At 38.0% G+C, this 22829-nt stretch overlaps 1 protein-coding gene across 1 annotated transcript in view; it reads left to right on the forward strand.

The window, feature by feature from the left end:
* Positions 1 to 22829, forward strand: part of AGPAT5 (1-acylglycerol-3-phosphate O-acyltransferase 5) — a 54923-nt gene that overhangs the window by 10161 nt on the left and 21933 nt on the right. The window contains exons 2-5 of the mRNA XM_063389349.1: positions 4789 to 4858; positions 5072 to 5187; positions 10293 to 10382; positions 17557 to 17647. Of these exons, the coding sequence (XP_063245419.1) occupies positions 4789 to 4858; positions 5072 to 5187; positions 10293 to 10382; positions 17557 to 17647 (367 nt within the window). The remainder of the gene's footprint in view (positions 1 to 4788; positions 4859 to 5071; positions 5188 to 10292; positions 10383 to 17556; positions 17648 to 22829) is intronic.

Raw genomic sequence — 22829 nt, forward strand, 5'->3', positions numbered from 1 at the left:
AATGCTCTAGTAAGTATAAGTTTTGTTGAAGTAACAGCAAAGGTGGGAACATCATTCTTCAATTCACAACTGGTTTCTTTGAACAGAGAAGGCAGGAGGGTTAATAGGTCTGAGGAACCAGGACGGGGTGTGCTGGTAGACTGATAGACATCAGATGAGATGGCCTGAGTTTTTACCAGCAATAACCACTTACTTTGTGTTAATGGTGCTGAAGCAGCAGTCACACTATCAGAAGATCTGCTTGCAGATCAGCTTCTGACTGCTCCCATTATCAGCCACATCCAATTACAACATTAAGGTAAATCTCTTTGCTAGGAGTTTGATGTGATCACCAGTTGACCTGCAAGCAGATCTTCTGATGGTATGATCATTATTATTATGATGGTATGATTTTACCTACTGTTATTTTTGCCGTGGCAGTGTTTACTGAGCTGATATTGCTAGGACATGACTAAATATACTATTTAATTTTCTTTGGTATGTAAAGATTTCATAATCAAGAAATAAAATTCTTGCTATAATAAATAAGCTCTAATTTAGGAGTGCCTACCTTGTTTCAGTAAAAACCTGCGCAAATTATGGTGTGGCTGCCATGCAGGACTGTTCTGCATTGCTACGTGACCTACCACATTAGCACAGCCTTAGCTGAATATGTTGTACTGGAAAAAGCAGTCTGTAGGGAAGCTGAAACTGGTGTCACCAGATCACCCAGGAGCTCCCATTTGCATGCCTAGATCAGCCTGTCACTGAATTAGTATATTTTCCCAGCAGAACAACTTGTAACTTCCTGGTAATTCATCAAAGCTTCACCCAGAAAGGACACTTGGAGGTGTGTGCTGTGGCTGCTGAGCCTGTGAACAGCCTTGATGTATGGCATCCGTGGAAGCTGGATACAGCCTCCCCACAGAAGGGATCTAATAGCATCCAGTTTCCTTTATTTGAGACCTCATTGTACTGAGTTTGACAGTGCTGCTATGTAAACAGATGCAGAAGGCCCACATTAACAACTGTATTACCCATTACTGTGAACTGGGCTGTAAAGCAACCAAAACATGGCTAAAAGCACACATTTCAGTGTTGTGTACACAAGTAATGTTTGCAGTCTTAGACTGTAAATCTGCATTTTAAATATTTTCCCTCAAATCTCTGCTTACTTTGGCTTCCTGTGTTGCTCTTCCTTTTGACTTGTTTTCTTTGCTTGACTTCATTGTGCTTGATTTTTTTTTTTAACAACAGACTCTATTGTAAATGAACAGGTTCCTCACTTGCTTCATTGTGGCTGACAAGGCACTTACAGTTCATTAAGCTGATAGGTAGAATACATGTATACTGTAGTGTCTGGAGAGCCATACATGAAACACTACACTAAAATTCAAATTGCCTCCCAAGCATATCCTGCATGTCCTGTGCTGCTTCCCCAGCACTGGCTGCAGGGGGCAAGACCATCCCTGCCTATGCTCTGTACACCCCGGGAGCAGCGCTGCTCCTCTGAGGAGGGCTGGGGGTCTCTAAGCCACTCCCATGTCTTCAGGTTGCTTCCAAAGGGGCTGGAATACAGGTGGGCTCTGTGGACTCCTGTTTCTGCACTGCTGTCCCTGGTGAGTCATTCAAGTGCTGCCTTGGAGCACCGTGCTAGAAGCGCCAAGCTCATGGGTTTGATCCCCATATGGGTATTCACTTAAGAGGTGGACTTGAGGATCCATGTGGGTCCCTTCTAACTCAGAATACCCTGTGACTCTGTAATTCACTGTGGCCCCCAAACATCTGCACCAGCAAAATGAGGAGTCAGAGGCTGCACAGCTTCTGCAGCAAGGAATTCTGTAAAGTTAGCTCAGAAAAACAGCAAGAAGTCAGAGGTTTTGTGGAGGCCGTGAAGAAGAGTACTGTGATTCCTTCTGGAGCTATAATATATGTTAGGTACTCTGGTTTACCTTAAACACATCAGATGGCCAGAAATTAGAGTCTTCTCCTGAGCAGACTCTTCTGCTTATCCACAAGCAGGTTAATTCTTCAGACACCATCTCAAAGGGAAAAGGACATCTCTGCAGGATTCAAAGCTCTTAACTGCTACGCCTCTGTTGTGTATGGTGAATATTTTCAGAAGCCAAATAAAGCAAAAAGGCTTTGGTCTCAGGAGAGCTGCGTGGGTGCCCACAGAGTAGGTGTCTCCTGGCACTTCAGGCTGGAAGTTGCCATTCTTAGCTACTTGTAGTAACAGTTTAAGGTCTGTAACTCAGTTCTTTAACTGAGAGTGTCTAAGGTGATGGCTGTTTGCTGGCCTTTGATGAACTGTATAAGCCTATCTTGAGATCAGTGAAATGGGCTGTGCTGGAGTGGATGATGGTGCAGATAAAGCTGGTGCATCCTCTTAGGCTGAGCCATCCGAGCAAACAAAATAGAGCTTTCAGATTTTCTCGTTCTTACCTTTGCTTTGAAATAAAACATCCAGTTTTTGTGTGTTTAATGAGAACTAATATACATAAGGGGTTTTTTTGTTCTTTTTTAGCTCTGTACAATGGTTTGGCTGTGTGTTTTATCATAAATAAAAGATTTTGGTCCATTATGTGTAAACACATCTAACCCTTAGGGTAAGACATGATGTTGTGTATAGAAGTTGTTTACAGGAACAGTGAGTGGGTGTTCCTCCAGGGTTAAAAAGCGAACTAGATCCAATCTTACTGAAATAAGAAATTACACAGATTAACTGTTATATTTGGCAGACACCAGCATACATTTTTATGGCAATGATCCTTTATATTTGTTTTTACCCATGTAATAGTCCAAAGTGAGTGCTTTAAATTGTGGGTCTGATTGCAATGAGATTTTGACTTGGTACATTAAAGTGGAAATATTTACAAGTTGAAGTTGTAAATTGTATATTTCAAACCCTGTTTCTTGTATGGGGCAGTACTTGTGGTCAAGGACAGGGGTTTTTTTCCTCTTGTTCTTATTTTTTTTCTACATTTTCGAAAAGCTCAAATAACATTCAGGACCTTCTGGTTTAATGATTTGTTGTATTGGGCCTTCTCTCTTCCTCTAAAACTCTCTTTGCCAGAAACTGCATAGTGGAGTCTTAACTTGAAATTAAAGAAAACAGTGTTTATGGACGTTGTGTGTAACAGTGCTGGGAAAGTGTATACTTGTAAAATGAAGTTTTAACTCTATAAGTGAGAGTAGCAGGATTTATTTCAGAGGAATTTGTGCGCCTGAACTGTAAGGTCAACCCTCAGACTGCTACCTTGCTCTAAACTGTGTGTGGTACCTAGTGTCAGCAGTAAGGTTGTAAATTCTGGTACTTCAGTGAGAAGACTACTCCTATAGCAGAATCTTGTTCAAATTTCTCACATACTGTTCAGAATATACTTGTCAACTGATTTGTTACAAAAATCGTTCAGTTCAAATTTATCATGCATGCCTTTTTCTTTTTCTTTTTTGGAAAAAAAACCCCCTCAAGTTATATTCTCTTTTACTGTATGCTGAGTAATCTCTTGTTCACATATTGGCTATCTCAGTTTGCCAGTATCTGGTTTTGGCCTTGAAAACAAAACTTAATCAACAGTATGGTTGTATTTTCAAAGAAGAAACAGCATGAATGTAAAACACAGTGTTTTTGTGTCATTTTTGTCTAGAGTTAACAATATAAGGCATTTGCCATCCAGTATCACAGGTTACCTGGGAGATTGACAGAGTCTCCAGAGATGCTGGTAGAGACCTTCTATAAGGATCAGTATGAGTCTTGGCACAGTAAATGATACCAGTTAAGATATGAATGTTAATTCTTCCTGATGAAATTCTAGTATTGCCCAGACTAGGGGAGTGATGATAATAAGTGGGTAAACCTCCATTATAGCACTTTGCTTTTTTCGTAAATGGAATAATTTCAAAGTAGTGTGTATGTCTGATACAGCTGACTTCTAGAAACAAGGAGGATGTCCATTGGCAGAACAATGGTGAAAGCCTACCTAGAATGTACTGGTTAGAAAAACTAGGCTTCATTAAGTTATGAAAATGTTTATTAAAGGTAACTGAACAGCTCCACTGGTTCTTCAATTCAGAATTAAAATTAGTTAATTTCTCATTTTATATTTGAAAATAATTGAGTGAATCCATTTTAAAAGGGTGACCAAGATTCTAGCATCAGCATCTTGTTTTGTAGTCATGCTCTCAGAAGGTTATTTCACTAGTAGACCAGTACCTTTCAGGGGTGAGAAACCACAAGGTTAAAGTGTGTCTTTAATGTAACAGAGAAAAAAAATATAAAAAATCTTGCTCTATGGAAGCCACAGGCTTCCAAACTTAAGGCACCCCTTCACCTCATGCTTTTTTGTTGACTCTTGATGGTTAAAATCATGGCAAATGGTTGAGATTTTGTTCTTGATCTAATCCAGGAAAAATTACCATTTTAGATTAAATTATAGCAAGTGTTCTGGCTAAAGCATGTCTTATTCATTAGGTGTATAAATTAAATGCGTGATTTTGTACATTAACTTCAATTAATGTAGGGAGCTTGTGGCTGAAGGTCACCTTCCATGGATCCAGTTGTAGGACTATGGCACAAGAACAGAATAAGTTTCTTAAGACCTCATTAATGAGTATTTACAGCTTTGTTGATAAGTCAGTTGTCTGTGTGGTGGGCACCAATGTTGTGATAGGGTGTTTGTCTGTTAATGATATTAACTTGCTGACAGTTTTCCTAGTAAAAAGTCAATTACTGCATTGGATCATCACTGCCTAATGCAATGAAAATAAATTATAAAGTAATACTGTATATTTTTTAATTTTTTTTAGGTAATTATCTACGGGGATTTGCCAAAAAATAAAGAAAATGTAATATATTTATCAAATCATCAGTGTACAGGTTTGTATTTTTTTTGCTTGTCTTAACGCTTTTATAGATTTAAAAAATCTGCTTGTCTGTTTACTGTGTCTCTTTCCAGGCTTGCCCTAACAAGCAAGAACTTCTTGTTCAAAAACCTTTAATGACATTTATACATACAACATGTACTTTTTGTTTCATCAGTGGCAATTAAGAGGTAATTTACCTGATGACTTTGGGCTTTTGTCGTTGCAGTTGATTGGATTATCGCGGACATGCTGGCAATCCGGCAGAACGCACTCGGGCACGTCCGCTATGTCTTGAAGGATGGCTTAAAATGGCTTCCCCTGTACGGGTGGTACTTTTCACAGGTAAGCCACTTCACTCTTCCCTTGCTCTTTGTGAGGCAGATATGGAAGATGCACTTTCCCCCTGTTTTCCATGCATGCTGTGAAGATGCAGTTCTGAGCTGGCGTTCAGTTGTTTGAACATGAAAGCAACTGGTTTCACTCAGTTTAGTTAAATGTGTATCTTATTTCAGTTACTAAAGATTCAGTTTACTTTTCTCAATGAATACTTATTATGGATAGAATTAAAACTGATAGGAATATTTCAGAATATTCTAAAACTTTGTTCTTTTTACAGTCCAAAACTCCAGTTTGTAGTCACACTCTCAGAAGGTTAGCAGGTGTAAACAGACTTGTTTTGCTGTGTATGATGCTAAAAATTTGGAGTAAATTTGCATTACTTTTTGACATACTTCTTTTTTTTCAGTTGTTTTGCTTTTAGCACAATATAAAAGAGAAAAATTGGATCTTAGTATAATGTGGAGGAAAGGCAGATCCCTCCTCCATGAAAATGTTGATGGTTATTTTGGACTTCAATTAAGCAAAAACCTGAGTCTAACAGTATTCCCATCTTTTTCTTTCTCCTCTTTCTGCATAATATTCCTTTTGTTCCTTCTAGTCTGAGAGCTCAACCTGATGTGACTCAAATTTATACAATTACTGAGAAACAGTGGGCCATGCTTACTGAACATCCAGCATACTGAGTGGATTCTTCAGTCTAGAATGGTGGAGAGCAGTGTAGATAGCTTACTTCCCTAAAATCCTCTGTGAATTTGTGATGTCTGTTCCTTGCTTTTTCTGAAAGCAGAACTCTTTCTATGTGAAACAAAATAGAATGTAGAGGTGAATGGTTTTGGAAGTACTGGCCTTTTGCTAGATGAGCAGAAATGGCTTCATGGGACTTATCTCAGGGTTTAGATGGGAGCTTAATTATTATAATAGAAATGTATACAGTTTTGGGTAATGTTTTCAAAGTGCTTATAAGACTTCTCTCCTTTGTCTTCTCTATTTGATCTTAATGTGTTCTCTGAATGTTAATCTGCTTTCTATCTCTCACCACCCTTGCCCAGGCAAAGAAAAGAAAAAAGAAAAGGAAAAAAAACCCACACCCCCCGAAAAACACCCCCCACACACACACGCTTAGGAAAATACTCCTAATAGAATTAGACAGTTTGATTGAATTGTCTCTCAGCCCTGACCAAGAGGGCAAGAAGATGGAGAACATTGAGAGAAATATTATGCTGGGTATGAGTGGAATTATATATTAATTTGTAAAGGAGTATATGAAGAGTAGGCAACCACAGATGCATGTCCAAATAGGAGGATTTACTCTTTCCCTCATCTTTAGAGCACACCCAATGTCTTCAGTTTAATGGTTGAAAATCTTTGTTGTCCTCTGGATGAGTACCTTAGTGAGTAGGCTATAGATCTAGGCTGGAGCATGGGTGGTTGCCATCGTTTCTGCTAAAATTGGCATGTTTAGAGAAGTATATGCTGCAGAGAAAATGAGAAAACTGTCTCACAATTTCTTTTATTGGTAGGTCTGCTGTTCCAGTCCCCTAAATAACTACAAACTGTCAGACCCTGTCATACCCCTCACTAAGGGTATGCATTAGGAGAAAATAGAATTCTCAGTTGTCTAATGCTTGCCCTTAATGCTTCTCTACATTTTTTGCCCACCAAAATGACTGATCTGCTGCACAGAAATATTTTGCTCTTTGTCCTTGCCTTTAGTCATTACGGTGGTGGTGATTTAACTCTGCTTTAATTAAAATACAAACAGGATATATATTCCACCCACTAAGTGTCCAGAAATTATTTTTTTCAAGATTTTGGAAAATTACTTTTGCTATGTGGAATATCTGGTGCTCAGTTTCCTGAGCAGTATATTGACTGTTAAAAGGAGGTTCCTGTGGAAATTAATCTGAATGTCACCTGCATTTTTAATCAAAACATGTATATATTAAATAAAATCTATTCAGCTTTGGACTCCTCAAAAAATAAAATTTCTGCAAGATTTAGTGGGGGGTGATTATATATATATTTTATATTTATATATTTAAATCAGTGACACAATTGACAGGCAGTGGTGATGCATATATGCTTAAATGACTGAGATGGGATGCAGAAGGCCTGCAGTGCAAGCTAATAGGTATTTTTATTGTTTTTATCACACCAAACAGTGCAAAAACATAAAACACTTCCTGCCCTTCCTGTTGATGTTCTGTCAGTGATGTCACTTACACTCCACTAAAAGTTTCCAGAGCCACATAATTACGCCATGCTTACGGAATTCATATTCCCTTCCTCAGGTAAACATCCTGTTTGGAAATAAACGTGGTCTGGATGTCCAGGAGAGCAAAATTCAGGCACAAAGGAAGTATATTTGTAAACACAATCCATTGTTGACTGAGAGAGGGGCTTTTAAAGTACAGTGGAAAAAAATTATAACCTCAAAAACAGTACTTCCAGAAATGTGTTTTGAAGAGCGCTCATATATTTGATCTCTTACTGAAAAGGAAATGCAATACAAATTGGGGAATTTGAGCTATATACAATCACATAACTAGCATTCTTCTTTCAGGTAGCTATCTAATACCAAGGAAAGAAAATAAACACTTAAATTAACCTATTATGATCCACGTCTGATTTATTAGGTAGAACCAATTTATTTTCATAAAGCTGTCTTTATTATTTGGGGGTGGATCTGAATTTTTTTTTTTACCCCTATCATTTGCTACCAATCTATCCCATCACTCCTATGCACTTGTACCATCCAATTCGTTGCTGTTTATCTTATACCCCTGATGTGGCTGGGATGCGATTTTGAAAAGTGTTTTGATACCCCATGGTTTGCTTGACTTTTTAACATAGGAGGTATATCTTGACCTTTTCTGTTATCCAGCATCAGCTTGTGCACCCTTGTGGTTGTTCCTGAGTTTAGCCACATATCCTGCCTCTCTTTAGCTTTGTACCCCTGAGCCATAGGGACCTGCCACAGTGGTGGAGTTGGGGTGAATGTGGCAAACGCTGATCTTGTGATACTTTGTCTGTTCTTATGTTACGTGACTCTGTGCTCATTTGCTTGAGAAGAGCAAATCTATTTCTGAGCATTAAAATGTCTGATGTGCGACACCAGATCTATCTTTGGTGGCATGCTGTGTGTCCCTGACCAAACAGTCCAATAGGAACTTCGTTTGTCCAAGCTGACAAATCAAACTAGGAAAAGTTGGTTCAGTATTTTTCCAGTTTACTGCAGCTGATTAATAATTTGATTATAAGGGAATACCTCAATTCCAGGTTTCTCTCATTTATCAAAGCTTGACCTACCTGAGCTCACAGAGAATGACAATGTACCCATTAAATGGAAATCTTATATAGTGATGAATTTTTTTCTCATACTGAACTGAGTTTACCCTTCCTGGAACGGCTGGTTGTGTTGAGTGTCAGAGTATAACTGTACTTCAGTCTGCTTAAGACTTCTGTTTCCTTTTAATAGTGCCAGATCTTGAAAATGGTCTTAAATGTGGAGTGTAGAGATAACATGAGGCTTTCTGTTTACTACACCGCTGAAGAAACGTTTTTCTGTTCATGCTGCTTTCTGTCTGGAACTGTTAAACTGCTTGTGGGATGGTCCCAGTACCATGCCACAGCCAAGCTCAGTGAGCTGGGGAATTCTGTTCATGGTTTTGGTCCCCTGCCAGCCACAGCAGCAGAGCTGAGTGTTAGAGCTGGCTATTTCACCTTGGGAGGGAACCACAGACAGTGAAGTTAGACAGAGTATGTAGTGTGCAGTTAATGCGTCTCTGGCTTTCTGTTCCCTTTCACTGCAGCTTTTGAAGAACAACTCAAAAGTCATGTTAAACACCACTAGCTAAGCAGTTATCTCTCCACACCATGAAAAGCAAAGGCTGAAAACACTTAGCATGACCACCTCTTCTGCCCATCTCTTCCTAACCCCTCAAACTTTTCCTGTCCATGCCATGGACACAGCTCTGCACACAGCCACCACCCCTGTTTCTACAATGTACTGAATCTTTTCATGAGATCAGGTATTTGAATGAGGCTCAGCTCTTGGTAGTTTTAATCTTACTGTCACCTTTCTGTTAAGAGCATGTAAAACCCTAAATGGACAGAAGTTGTCTGACAAATCCCAATACCAGTTGTCATGGTGAACAGAAAAGACTATTACCAAGTTATGAAGTCAGTTAGAAAATCCATGAAAACAATGTATTTGAAACATGAAATTCTGTTATTTGGAGCTAATTTTGGTTTTTTTCCAACTTTATTGTATCAGTAGTTCGTAGTTGGTGCATGTTTGTTTACATTCTCTTTCTCTGTAGATAAAACAACGTGGTGGAAGAGGGAAATGATAGGGCAAATTTCTCTTTGTGTGTACTTTTACTGAAGTTTTGTGATAAATTGTGTCAACATGTTATAAAATTAATCTCTTCTAGGACATAGTTTAACTTCTAATAATAATTTTCAGTAAAAATACTTCTATAAAATTCTTTGCCTTGTGAAGATTTTGGTTTACTTATTCAATTATTATCTTGGTATATAACTTCTTTATTAAAAGTTTGATTCTCTAATGAAGTGCAGGAGGGTTTCAAAACCTACACTAATTACTTTTGTGCTGTTCATAAATTTTGTATGTAGAAGTATGATACTTATATTCCCAGTATTTGCATTAGTTATTATTTTAGAGTGGGCACACAGAATTGAAAGCATTGACCTGTAAGTACTTGTATGTAACTTCAGTTCTGTGATTTTCCCTTGATACATAAATAAAGCTGCATGTCAGTATTGTTGGGAATAAATACTCTGGGGTCACTTCTAATGCCATCTTCTAGTTAATTAACACCTTTAAACAAGACACTTCAAGTGTCTTATGCATCGGAGGTTTTTTATATCTGATTTTTATTTAAACAGATTTTGTGAACCAAAGCATATGCAAATCTAAAATTAGTTTCACATGTTTTTGTGATAGGAGGAAATGTCTGGTAGGCAATTTGCAGCGTGAGTCATAAAGGTGATTTGTCATTGTCTCTTTTTTGTTCTTCTATCAGCTATTCTACATTAAACTGCTTAAATATTTAATGCTTTCCCTTTTTTTTTCTCTCTGATAGCATGGAGGAGTCTATGTAAAAAGAAGTGCCAAATTCAATGAGAAAGAAATGAGAGAGAAGTTGCGGGCCCAGATGAAAGCTGAGACTCCAGTAAGCTTATACCTTCCTTCTCATTTCTTTGACTTTTTTAATGGCAAAGGCTTGTTGGAGAAAAGAGCCATGCCCGATATCCACAAGCTACTAAGATGGTAATCATGGATTTGTTTTCTTTCTGTGTTTTTACAGTTACTTTCTCTAATTAAACTGAGGAAAATTTGACTGGTTCTTTATGATTGACAGGAACTTTGTGACCTCTCTGTAGAGGACAAGGGGGATCCAGACTTAGAACATGAACTATACTACCTTCCTTGGGAAACTGGTATTTCAAAAGAGAAACCCTCTGTTTCAAAAGACAACATTTTGACTACTGTGTGCTTGTCAGAGACTGATATGCTTGACTTCTAAAAGTCAAGAACCTTTCCTACCAAATGTTAATTAGTCATCACAATGATCAATCATTTTTAATGGCAATGACATCTTAGAACTGAATAACTTTGTCTGCTGTGCCTAGAGAAGGGAAAAAAACCCAAAACAAACTCTTGATAATTTTCTATTTGAAGAATGACTGTTACTGCCAAGTGACTTTTCTCATGACTCCCTGTATGGTTTGTGGCTCAGTGGTTAGAATCACTTTGCTTCCATTACTTGCTGTGCATTAAATTTTTTTCTTCCTTTTTGGCTAAGCTAAAAAAAAAAACCTACTAAGCAAGCCTTGATATAGAACAGTTAAACTTCCATATTATTTAAAATTGTGTTATTAGGACTTAGACTTCCCAAAATCATTGCCAAAACTTTTATAAGCTGAGACTTGGGTAAAAGGCATTCATGGGTTGTTTTGACATTCATAATAGTATTTTTTTTTCTTATTTGGAGATAGTGAGTTTTGACCTTGTGCTTACTGAGAGGCTTAAATGAGTAAAGTGTCCCTCTTTGGAGAAGATGGTCATGTTCAGTGGTGGCAACCTGCACCCTCATTTCCAGGGAGGTTCCTGGGATGTAATGAGGTTGTGTTGCCTCATTAGTTGCCATATGTCACTGATAAAGATTCTAATTGCTGAAAAACTTGTGGTATAATGAAATAAGCAAAGGCTGCTTGCAGCATGTAGTCATCCCCCCAAGCAATTCTTCCCCCTGCAGAGTGCTGGTTAAGGTCATTTGAGTTAGTCTGGATGAAGTAAGCCAGCAAGGTGTTTTCTTGCATAAGCCCATGGATTTCTTGCTAGCTAAAGAGTCAGGTTCTGCTTGAGTCTGGCTTTCTGGCTTCCCTCTGCACTCCATAAAAAGCAGGGGTTTGTTGTTATTTTGTGATAAGAGTCTTAATTCAACATCTGTGTTAAATTAATCTTCTTTATAAAAACCTGTATTTTTCTTTTGATACAATCTTGGGAAGATGTGCTTAGAAACTCATCTGATTATGTCCTTGGAAACCTGCGAGTGGTGTTCAGCCTTGCTGCACTGTGTCATTTTCGCACAGTTGGAATCTAAGGAGAGGTTTAAGCATAAAGCTATTCTTTAAAGATACAACTGATGTAAGTTCTGTTTTCCATATGGTTAGTAAGTGAAATAAATCCAGAAGTCTTTGTTTGTGGAATCATCTTTCTTCTCCCTCCTGAGTTGTGTGTAGTTTGAAAGCCTCTACCTAACCTATCAAAGCTAATGCCTAAAAAATATGGCACCACTTGGGTACACTTGTTTTTTGCTGCAGCTTGGCTCTCTGGGAGTTTAGTGGTGTTGGAAATGAGCACAGATCCTGGATGTGCATACCAGGCAGTTGTTGCCAGTTGCCTCATATTATCACATGTTGCAATATAGCAGACAAATAAGTGTAACTGCTGCAGAAATTAGTTGTTTAAAATCTCTCTGTCAAACCATATAGGGAGTGACACTTAAATGTAAAAAACCAAAGTCGTCAAAAGCCTATTTACTGGGCAAATATTTGCATCTGCAGGGATAAAAGACACAGACCATTGAGCTGTCATTTGAGGGAAGACTAAACTTCTTATAACCTACTTTATCTGAGAATTTAAATGTAGATGCTATTAAATGGCCTTTAACCTACAGTTACTACTGTGAGAAAAAGATGATAACCTGTGTCCTTACTGCATTATTCATACAGTTCTGCAACTTAGCATGACATTTACAAGCAACTGTATTGCTTTTAAAATGAAGACATTTTGATCAAGTATGCTCTGAACTCATCAGGTTCCTGCAAAAGTACCTAATCTGTGACTCTGGAATTTTCATGCCTGTATGCCACAGCTCAGGATGGACTTCCCTCAGTTTAGTGGGCAGCTGATGTAGCTTGGTCATTGTGTGTGTACGTGATAGAGTTCTTTCTTTAATGTAGTGCAAGAGATGAGCTGGCCTTTCAGCTGCTCAGGAAAGATTTATGTACCAATAAAGAAGAGATGGACGGGAATCTGTGTTAAGGGTCATGTTGTTATTTACAGTTTCTCTCCACATACAATTTAAACAAAAGAATCCAGATGATTAATGTTCAGTCTGTCTGGAGCCATCCCTTTTCCCATTAAGAAATTGAAGATGTGTAGGAAGACAGAACCAGTCTTCTGTTCTCCTTTGCACAGCAAGCTCTTTACCACTTCACTGTGGACCTTTTTTCCTTTTTTTTCTAAATTATGACAAATAAATTGGAGTTAAAACTGACAGGCAAAGTAAGACTGCCTCTTGGCCTCTTACATGCACAGTACAACTTGATTAGTGCTCTGGTATGTCTCCTTTAGTGTAGACAATGGTGAACTGTGTGATTCTCCTTGCTCACCTTGTCTTGTGACTTCCACCCACCTGTCTGCTGTAAACAGCCGCTTTTCCTGCCCTCAGGTCTGCAGCTGGCCCATGCTTTATCCCAGATGCAGCACAGAGACAGGCACAAAACTGATAGCAGACTGAAACATTGTTGCACCTGGGTTTTCTTAGTGGGGATCTTTAACTGTTGTATTTCCTTACTTATTTCTGGAAGTCACTTTGCTTTTCAAACTTCCATTGAATTATACGCTTAAATGGTGCACTGTTGGAACTTTTGTTTATAAAATTCACTCAAGATGATGTGATTTGGTTTAGAATTCCATAAAATTCGACTGATTGCTAACAAATTGCAATCTTAATGTCTTGTTGTGAGAGCAGAGACTATCATAGTGTTTAAAGAACACTTCTGTGTTAATGTTGTTTCAATGCAAGCAATAGATGAATGTAAGCCCAGTGAATGGGTATCCAACTGTTACTTGATATGCTTAATCTACTTGATTTATAAAGAAAGTTAACTCTTCCGAACAGCAAACTGTTCAATTTGATAACTGAAACCATCACTTCTGTTTTTTATCATGCATTGAGAGTAGGAAATCTGCATTCTGAGATGTGGGATTTAACCCTGTACAGCCAATATTTAGCTGGTCATTCAGTGTTTTGGTTTTGTCATTCACATGACAATGATTTATTCTGTGACTGAACCAAGAAATACCAATCAAACAATAAAAACATAGAGGGTACAGATACATTAATACAACAGCTATGAGGTTTAATATAATAATTTTGTGATATAGTTACTAATTTGCAAATCCCTGATAATTGTAAATCACGGATGTCTTTGCCTACTGTTCCCACATCAACTTTGGTATTTTGTTCCAATTATACCAGATAGGCTTTCTCATACCATATCCTTTTCAGTTATTGATCTGAGTGGTAATGTTTCTCATCCAGTTCACTGGAAGCATACTTTCTAGGCAGTGGTCTAAATGGATGCAGATATTAATCTGTCTAGTTGTCAGGATACAATAATAGTAATAATAATATTAAAATTAGGCAAGTGCATAGTTTAAGACAGTTTTGAATTTCGTAAATTAAAATATTTGTTTTCCCTTTGTCACATAAGAATGCAAGTCACAATAAATGCAAGATACCTTTAGTCAGTAGTTACCACTTCTTGATGCCTTATGTTCTTCTACAGAGTTGCACCCAAGGTGTTCTCCAAAGCCCTTAGCCACCTTTTCTTGCTGTATGTTTATGGTTTTCCTGTATTCCAGGGACTCTTTTGTCACTTTGCTTGTCACTTGTGGCACTCTGATCTATCTCAGGGACTTCCTCAGCTGCTCTATCCCCTATCTGGAAGCACGGCCCCTCAGTAGTGCCATTGCTGTTTCTTTGTGCCTGTGAGACTTTGACTGTGCTAGGAAAAGGAAGCATTGCTATTTGGGAGAATGCAATTACCATCCTGCATTCATTTCATTTGTGGCTTGTGGCAAGTGCACTGACATTGCACTAGGGACTCTTCAGGTAGCCCCTGATTGGCAAAAGACGAAAGATTTGCATCTTTTTTGATTTTCTAGCTCCAACAGGAATCAGTAGGGTTCTGCTAAATGAATCCTGATCCACTCCTCGAAGCTTCCAAATTTATAAGAGATACCAAGTTTATTGACACCCACCCATTCCCACAGAAGGAATGAAAGTACCACATACCTGAGCATAGGGACCTATTGCTTGGGTTAAAATTGGTATCTCAATGAATCAGGGACTGTGGTAACCCAAAACTGTCTCTGCTGGTTTGAACACTAGCACCATATTTTGCGGCAGTAAAGTGTTTAACTTCTGTGTAGCTAATTGCACTAATTAAAAAATCTGTATAAAAAATGGCCTAAGCTGCAGCTAGTGTTTCTAGGCAATTAAAATGTTTCTACAAGATCTTGTTCCAAGTTCAGGGGAGCTTATTTAGTTATTACAATCTTAGAGATTTGTAGTTCTTACAGTCTTTGGAAATAGCTTAAGGATTTAACTTCTGCTACCCATGGTGGGAGAAAAGCCAGTCATACAAGTGGTGCTGGTAGGCTGAACTGTACTGGCAGGATATCTTTGTTTTGTGCAGGACTGTATGTGAATATAAGAAGATCATCTATTTACATTCATGAATTCCACTGTTAAAACAGTCCTAATGAGCTATATAGGTTATCATATGCTGAATTTAAGGGCCACTTCTGTGTCATATGCTTTCAACTCAGAGACACTCAGATTCTGATCAACAAACCTGTTTGGCTACTTGTATTTTAGAGGTTTGCTAGAATAAATAAAATAAAATTTCAGTCCCTGATTTGTACTACACACATTGGACTGGCGTAAGTAGATACTGTTCCCTGTTGTGTAATCAGCTTTTCAGGGTGATTATCTGCGTTGAAGACCAGTAACAATGTTGCCTGCTTCTAAGTGCTGAGCTATGTCCCCAGAATGATGTTCCTGTCCTGTGTGCTTCACTTCCTTTGCTCTATGACCTGTTACAGTCACTGTATTACCCTTGAGAGCTGAGCAATGCGGTCTTTAATAGGGATGGATGGGTGGAACTGGAACACCTATCTTGAAGTACCATTTTAAGCATCCAAATTACAAGATTTGAACATAAGCACATTTATGAAAAGGAAAAAATTCATCTGGATTTGAATATTATGTCCTGTCCAGCTACCTAGGAAAAGTTTTACTTAGTCACTTATATATCTTAACATTATACATCATAGATGAAATGTATAGATGACTGGGGGAAGTGTGGACTACATGTGGGTCTAAGGATTCCTGTACTTGTCCCTGTACTTATGCTACTGTTATATATGAAAAAGTAAACACCTTGAACCCATTTTCTTCTGTTCCCTTACCACCAAATCTATGTGCATCTTGGATATCTTCTGTTGGTCCTTGCACATTCTTGGACTTCACCTGCCTTTGCAGTCTGCCCATTTCCACCAAACATACTGTGATGAGTACAGTCTTTCTCCTAGATCTCTTTACTCTACTGACACTGGTTTTGCTATTTTTAATGTTTATTTTCTTTTTTTTCCCATGTCAGGTTCTAGGCTATGTACTCAGTTTTCCTTTTTCTTGATCTCCAGCTGGCTTCTCTGGTTGGCACATTTCCTAGATTTCTTCCCACCTCTGCATTTTAGTGCATCTTTCAACCTTCCTCACTGTGGGGTGATTCTGGAGAGGTCATTTGCTGGGGCCTTTCTTCTGGCATTCAGCCCTTTCTGTAGCTGTTCCACAATCATTAAATGCAAATACCAGCACACTCTGATGTTTTGTGAGCCAGAAGCACAAAGTTGCATTCCTGTGTGTCTCTTTTTGAGTCTTATCTTTATGTGATGTGCACTCCCAATTATCAAAATCTCTGTCTAATCACTAATAATATTCCTTGGACTGTTTTGTAAATCCATTATCTTGTTTTCTTTCAAATGTTTCTTGAGACTGCTTTCTGCAAAGTTAATAAATTAAGTATTTACAGTAGGCATTTTACTATGAATGTGTCATGTTCAGCTCCATAGCAGTTACCATTTGTGGCCATAGATGCTTCTGCAGATGAGCCCCCAGTATGAAATTTTCACTGTTTAAGTGATGTTTTGCATCAGCTTTGTTTGTAGGACATAATGCAAGACATACACACAAAAACCTTGAAACCCCTCCGTTGTGTTTCAAAAGAAAATGGAAAATTGTCAAATTTGACTGCTCCTATTTGGGTACACAATTTTACAGTCAGATATGCAGATACTTAGACAACCTTTACCTGTGTAGTGATTTGAGAAGCCAGAGATAGTTTGATGATGAACAGGCAAGCAAATGAATTTACTTTAGAAATCTAACCTTGCGGGCACACATGCTTAACGGAATGTGACTTTAAAGTTCAAATTACGCTAAACTATGAATTTGAATTCCTAATATTCATCAAGAGTAGGATATTTAATATCCAATTTAATGAGAGACATAAAGGCACACAAGATCTATCATCATTTCAATTAGCAGTATTTCTAATAATGAATGAATTACTGTATATTTCAGTATAAGGAAAGGCAAGAGGCAAGATCACCATTAAAAAAAAATTGGTCACTTTGTGATGTATTTGTCTGTTGTTTCAAAATCTCTTAAAACTGATACTCCTATTGATATCAGCTCCTCCTGACTTGCTGACATTTGTTGCCACATGCTATCTTCCTTCCTAAATCACATGGAGTATTTTCTATGGTGTATTTTCAAAGGAAATTATTTTGAACCTGGAACAGTAAGTTTCTTAGAGCTAAAAAATTTTAGTCAAGTATTCTGATTTTCTTTTGATTCTTACAATAGTCAGTGGTGTGAGTTAAATACAATATGGGCCTATCCGGTGTTGATAATTTCTGTAAAAGCAGTCAGTTTATATTCATTATAAGAACTTGTCTGTTTTGTTTCTTTTTTAATTTCACAGATGTATTTAGTGATTTTTCCAGAGGGGACTCGTTACAATCCAGAAATTCCAAAAGTCATTGCGGATAGTCAATCATTTGCTGAAAAGGAAGGTAGGCAAAAAACATCTTAAAAGAATTCTTTTGTTATGGTGTTAACATGTATTACATGAAATTGTTATATAATATGAAGATCGTATCACCTTAACTGGACTTTTAAACCTGCATGATTGGTATTTAAAGGTTTAAAATAGTATAAACTACAATTTCTCTTACAGAGTAAGATTATAGTAGTTCATATACAGTCATTTCATGCATTTCACAATGTACAACAGTAACAGAAGGCTCACTGTAGTTTCTACCTCTAGCTGTGTATTACTTATTTTCTTGCTCCTTAAGCTTGTAAGAATTGCCTACACTGCATCAGGGAACCAGTCCATCTGAGTTGATATTGCAGCTCCAATTACAGTTGTTAGTCAATATAAAGAGTATTTTGCATAGAGCTTGCTGGGCCTTCATTTCATTTAATTAGTCTTAGTACTCCTATGGCATTTTGGGTTTGTTCCTCTCTCACCTTCCAGTCTCACTGTTCCTTGGTTGACCTTCATTCTGGAATTGCTTTGATTGTTGGCACTGTGGGATTGTTTCTATAACCACAGATGGAATTACTTCATCTTTGGAAAAGCCTGCAAAAAATCCAAGAGTCCAAGATTTTTTGTATTTTCTCACATCATATGCACGTAAACTTTAAATCCAACAGTTCAGTGAACATGTTTCCTGATTTTGTTTTTTCCTGTTGACCAAAGTGAAATAATTCACTCTAAACGTAAACAAAGAATAACAAATAGGTCTGGTAAATTCATCTCTGTGACACACTGAAATGAATTCACAAGTCTGTGGATCAGCCTGTTGATATAATCAAGCTATTAGGTATTGTTAACTCTTGTCCAAAAGGATATATGCTTTTCTTCTCCTTGGGAAGAATGGAATTTGTTTGCGTGTATGAGCAGGAGAGCTGAAGTCATAATGTATTTGTTCATCGCTTCAGTTTCCTGTCGGAAATGAAAGTCAAGTGTTTCATTTAGGTTGGTGGTTCTTTGAGAGTTCAGAGGGAGGGCTTGTTTAATAGGATTGTTTTTTCTCACCTTCTTTTTCAGGGAAAAGGCTCTAATTATATCTCTACAGTCTGCCAAGCAGTAAAACACTACTTTTGTGCTTTCAGAGCACCTGTTTGTTTCTTCTACTGTTTTTCTCTCCCGTACTGCACTGTTTTTATTTTGCAACAATTACTCCTTTTAAAAACTCTCATGACAAATTGTTACTAAACAAGAAGCATCTCCAATTCTGTTGCAGAATCCTCTTGACCTTCTTCTCCCCACTGCTAAATTCTTTTGTTGTTGGCCTCTGTCCCACTTTTTATGTGGGGAGAATGGGAAGCAGTCTGTGCACCCCCGGGGCCGTGCTCCCCTTCATGTGCACACAGACACAGAACTGGAGCATCCCTCGTGCAAGTGTGTTGAGAAGCAGGGGCCGACACTGAGAGCAGAACCAGACTCTTCTGAGGGCTGAGCCTCCAGCACGTCCCAGTCCAGGGCACATCCCAATGTGCCGGGGGCTCTAGGGCTGGGGAGCTCCAGGTGGCTGCTGGCAGGATGTGCTTACAGCTCCCCAGGGCCCCAGTGCTGCAGTGCAGTGCTGCTGGCCCTGGCTCGTGGCGTGCCCTCAGCAGCCCCGGTGTCCCCGCGTGCTGCGGCTGCAGTGGGAGCCGTGGCCGCGGGCCTGCCAGGGCCAGGGCAGGCTGAGCGATGGCCGTGCTCCCTGCGAGCTGGGCTCGAGCAAGAACAGCTTGCCACACTTGTCCAGAAGATCCAGGAGACTTTCTCCTTCCACTGTTTTAGGCAGGGTAGGAACACATAGTGGTTCTGCCAGCCATAGGAATGAGGAGGATACACTGTAATCTACGGTTTAAATAAAACTTCACTTCATTCTTTGTGGGGATATAATGAAGTCTAATAATTTAATCTTGTCATCTTATTATGTTTGTTACAGATCACAGTGCTTCAGCATGGGCCTTACCAACATGCAGGGGAATTTGTTTGTTTTTTACCTTGAAATGATTTTTTCCCTACATTTTTGCTCAATTTTATATTGAGAAAATACTGCAAGTGTAATATTGGGAAAAGTGGTTAATTAAGAAGAATTAAACTAGAAACCCATGTTAGAACCAGAGCTTCTATCCCCAAGGATAACAAAGTTATTCCTAGAGCACAAACATAACTCAGTGTTTGTGATGCTGTCTGAAATACTGGTTTTGACATTAGTGTATGTATGTGTTTTAGTAGTTTTTCAGAAAGGAAGTATAAAAAGGTTTTTGTGGGATTTTACTTTTACTCTTCATGAGCTGCATCCTCTTCTAGTGAAGATTCATTGATTTAGGCAGAATTCTTGGGCTGAACTTAACCATCTGCTCTTAGTGGGACCAGTTGATGAGCTGCATCTCATATCTTGATGTTCATTCTAAGTTTTGCATACAGTTACTGGCTCTTTACAATTGGTCCTAGAACCAGTTCAGCAAAAAGAATTCTAAAATGAATTTTTTAAAAGCTGATATTGACATAAAAAGAAGTACTGTGACATTGCTGATTCCAACTATCATTACTTCATTCACTGATATAAATATTTAAATAAATCTCAACTGTCTATGAATAGGATGGAAGGATATCAAGCAGCAAAAAAATTTAAGCTTGAGGTAGCCCTTGAAAGAGAGGAAACATTTAAAAATACCAATAATAATTCACATTACAGTTTGTTTTGCCACAGGGCTTGGGTTCTACACAAAATCTTGATTTCTGGCAAGAACAGATGGTTTTCTTCTTTACAAAACAAGCAAATCAAACACATAGGGTGGGTCCATTGTAAGTCCTGTCCACTGAACTGTATTCATTGAGAATTAGCAACAAAAAGTTGGTTGTTTCCAGAATACTGATTTTGTGGTGATGGGCTGGGAATGTTGTCATCTAAGGGCAATGCTAGTACCTCCAAAAACTGAAGGTTACTCTCATCTTTTACAAGTGGCAGAAGATTCCCCTCAGATAAACTTCTTACCTGGGTTAGAAGGTAAACACAAAATATGTTTGATTGGTTGTATTGGCAAGGAAACTTGTTGACATTTAAACATGAAAGCAAAAAAGACATCTCTAAAACTGAGCTGTTCGGTAATTTGTAGTAGGATTAATGCAGGAGTTAATCATAGAGCAAGTTAAATTTTGTGGAGTTAAGACAATTAATCCAGTATTTATATTTTTGGCCAAAATAACAATATTTGCTGGAATTTTACAGCTACAACAAGCTACATAAGCCACGTGTTGCCAGAATATCAGATGTAGATGTATGTTAGGTTTTCTCATTTCTGATGGAGGCTTCCAAGCTAAGGGGCATGTGTGCTGTGTGGATTTGAGCCTGATACACCTCGTTGTCCTCTCCTGGCACAAAGTGGATGCCTGGGTGAGGTGACTCCAGCAATTGCTACCAGGACAGGCTCTCCCTCCATGTTTCAGTATGCCTCTAATTGTACATCTGGCAACATTTCCATAATCAAATATTTCTTCCTCTGCTCTCTCAAAGAACTAAGAATATGATGGCATGGGTTTTGCCCCTTGTCTTCTGAGCTTTTGCATTCAAATTTCCAGTACTTAAGTACATAGTCAGTAGTTGAGTTTGTTTTTGTTTTCCACTGTGTGGGAGTAGTCTGCCAACATGGTTCCTGTCTTCAAAGTCTGATGCAGTCGTTCAGTCAGCTTACATATTGATGATACCTTACCTTTTGTTCCATGGGTTTAGGCTTCTTAAAAGTGCAGGACTTCTTCTCCACTGGTCAGTGAGCTTAAGTTGCTGAGTCCAGTCTTGATATGTAGGTGGCACTCATATTTTCATAGGGATTTAACTAAGCTTGTCATAATAATAGAAGTAGTAACTTTTATTGGATGTGTTTAATTCAGACTGTAAATCTTTTAAGCCTGGGTCTTTTTAATGATATTGGACTATAGAGAAAAATTTCTATAAACCCTGCAAAATACATTATTGTTATTTTTTGTACCGGCTTCTGGTATAAAATTTCTTTTCATTTGTATGTAGCCAAAATATCTATGTGTAGATTTTTTATCATTTTGTAGTAGTCAGTCATAGAATCATAGAATATGCTGTGTTGGAAAGGACCCATCAGAATCACTGGGTCTGAATCGTGGCCCTGCACAGGATACCCCAAGCATCAAAAATTTCTTTGGTAGAATATGAATTTTATCAAAATGTTAACAAGTGGCATTTTAAGAATTTGAAAATAAATAGAAATAATCCAAAGCCCTCCTATTCCTAATATTACTAACTCTGAAAAGTCAAAGTTAAGGGGATGAGAAACTTCTTAAATTTAACTTGGCTTGTTTTTGCTGAATGAAGACAAAACAATCTTCCCTGGTGAAAGGAGTTTTTGGAATTCGGTATTAATGTTTGATTTCTAACAAAGGTCATTTCATCAAGCAAACATTTAAGGTATGCGTTTATTATCTTCTTTGGTTTTATGCAGAAAAGTTACTAAATATTTTTTAATGCTAAGTTTATCTTGACAAATATGCTTTCTGCTAAGATGTTTATGTATGCAGGATATGCTTATCTCAAAATTGTTTTACAGGTCATGTAAAAAAAAGGTGTTTCAGTGGACCTAATTGAAAATGTTTCCCTTCTAGATCTTGGCATCAGTTTTTTTGATTGTGTTCTAAAGCAATTCAAAATATTCAATAGCCATAAAAGTTGTTTTGAGTTGTCTCTAAAGAAAATAGCTTTTGGTGGTATTTATTCTACACTTTCATGAAAGCAGGCTTGGTCTAAAAGTGCTCAGTGAGATGTGGACAAAGAATATAGTTTAAAAAAAAGAGTGGGTTATGGACCTTGAGAAGCATTTGAGACCAGTCATTAGAATGAAGTAAGGGTCTGTGTTATTAAAAGTTATCCTTAGGAAATTAAGTCAGGAAAACAAAAAGCTATGCTGTATTTCTGTAGACATCCATGGAAGATAGATGGAAGAAAGTGTACCAATGTGTGGTGTCCCCCATGTCTTGCTGTGAGCTGGTCATTCTCTTCCTGAAGAGATTAGTTGCATTTCCTGAATACTTTAGTTCACGGTAACAGAAAAACACTTTTTACTAGTGCATGCAGTTTTCTAATACAGTTGAGTCCTGTTTCCATAAGTCGATGGAATAGTAGCATACAAATGGATGAGCTCTCCCACCATTTGTTATTTTTT

The sequence above is a fragment of the Prinia subflava genome, chromosome 2 (assembly GCF_021018805.1).
Source record: "Prinia subflava isolate CZ2003 ecotype Zambia chromosome 2, Cam_Psub_1.2, whole genome shotgun sequence".
NCBI classification, from domain to species: Eukaryota; Metazoa; Chordata; class Aves; order Passeriformes; family Cisticolidae; genus Prinia; species Prinia subflava.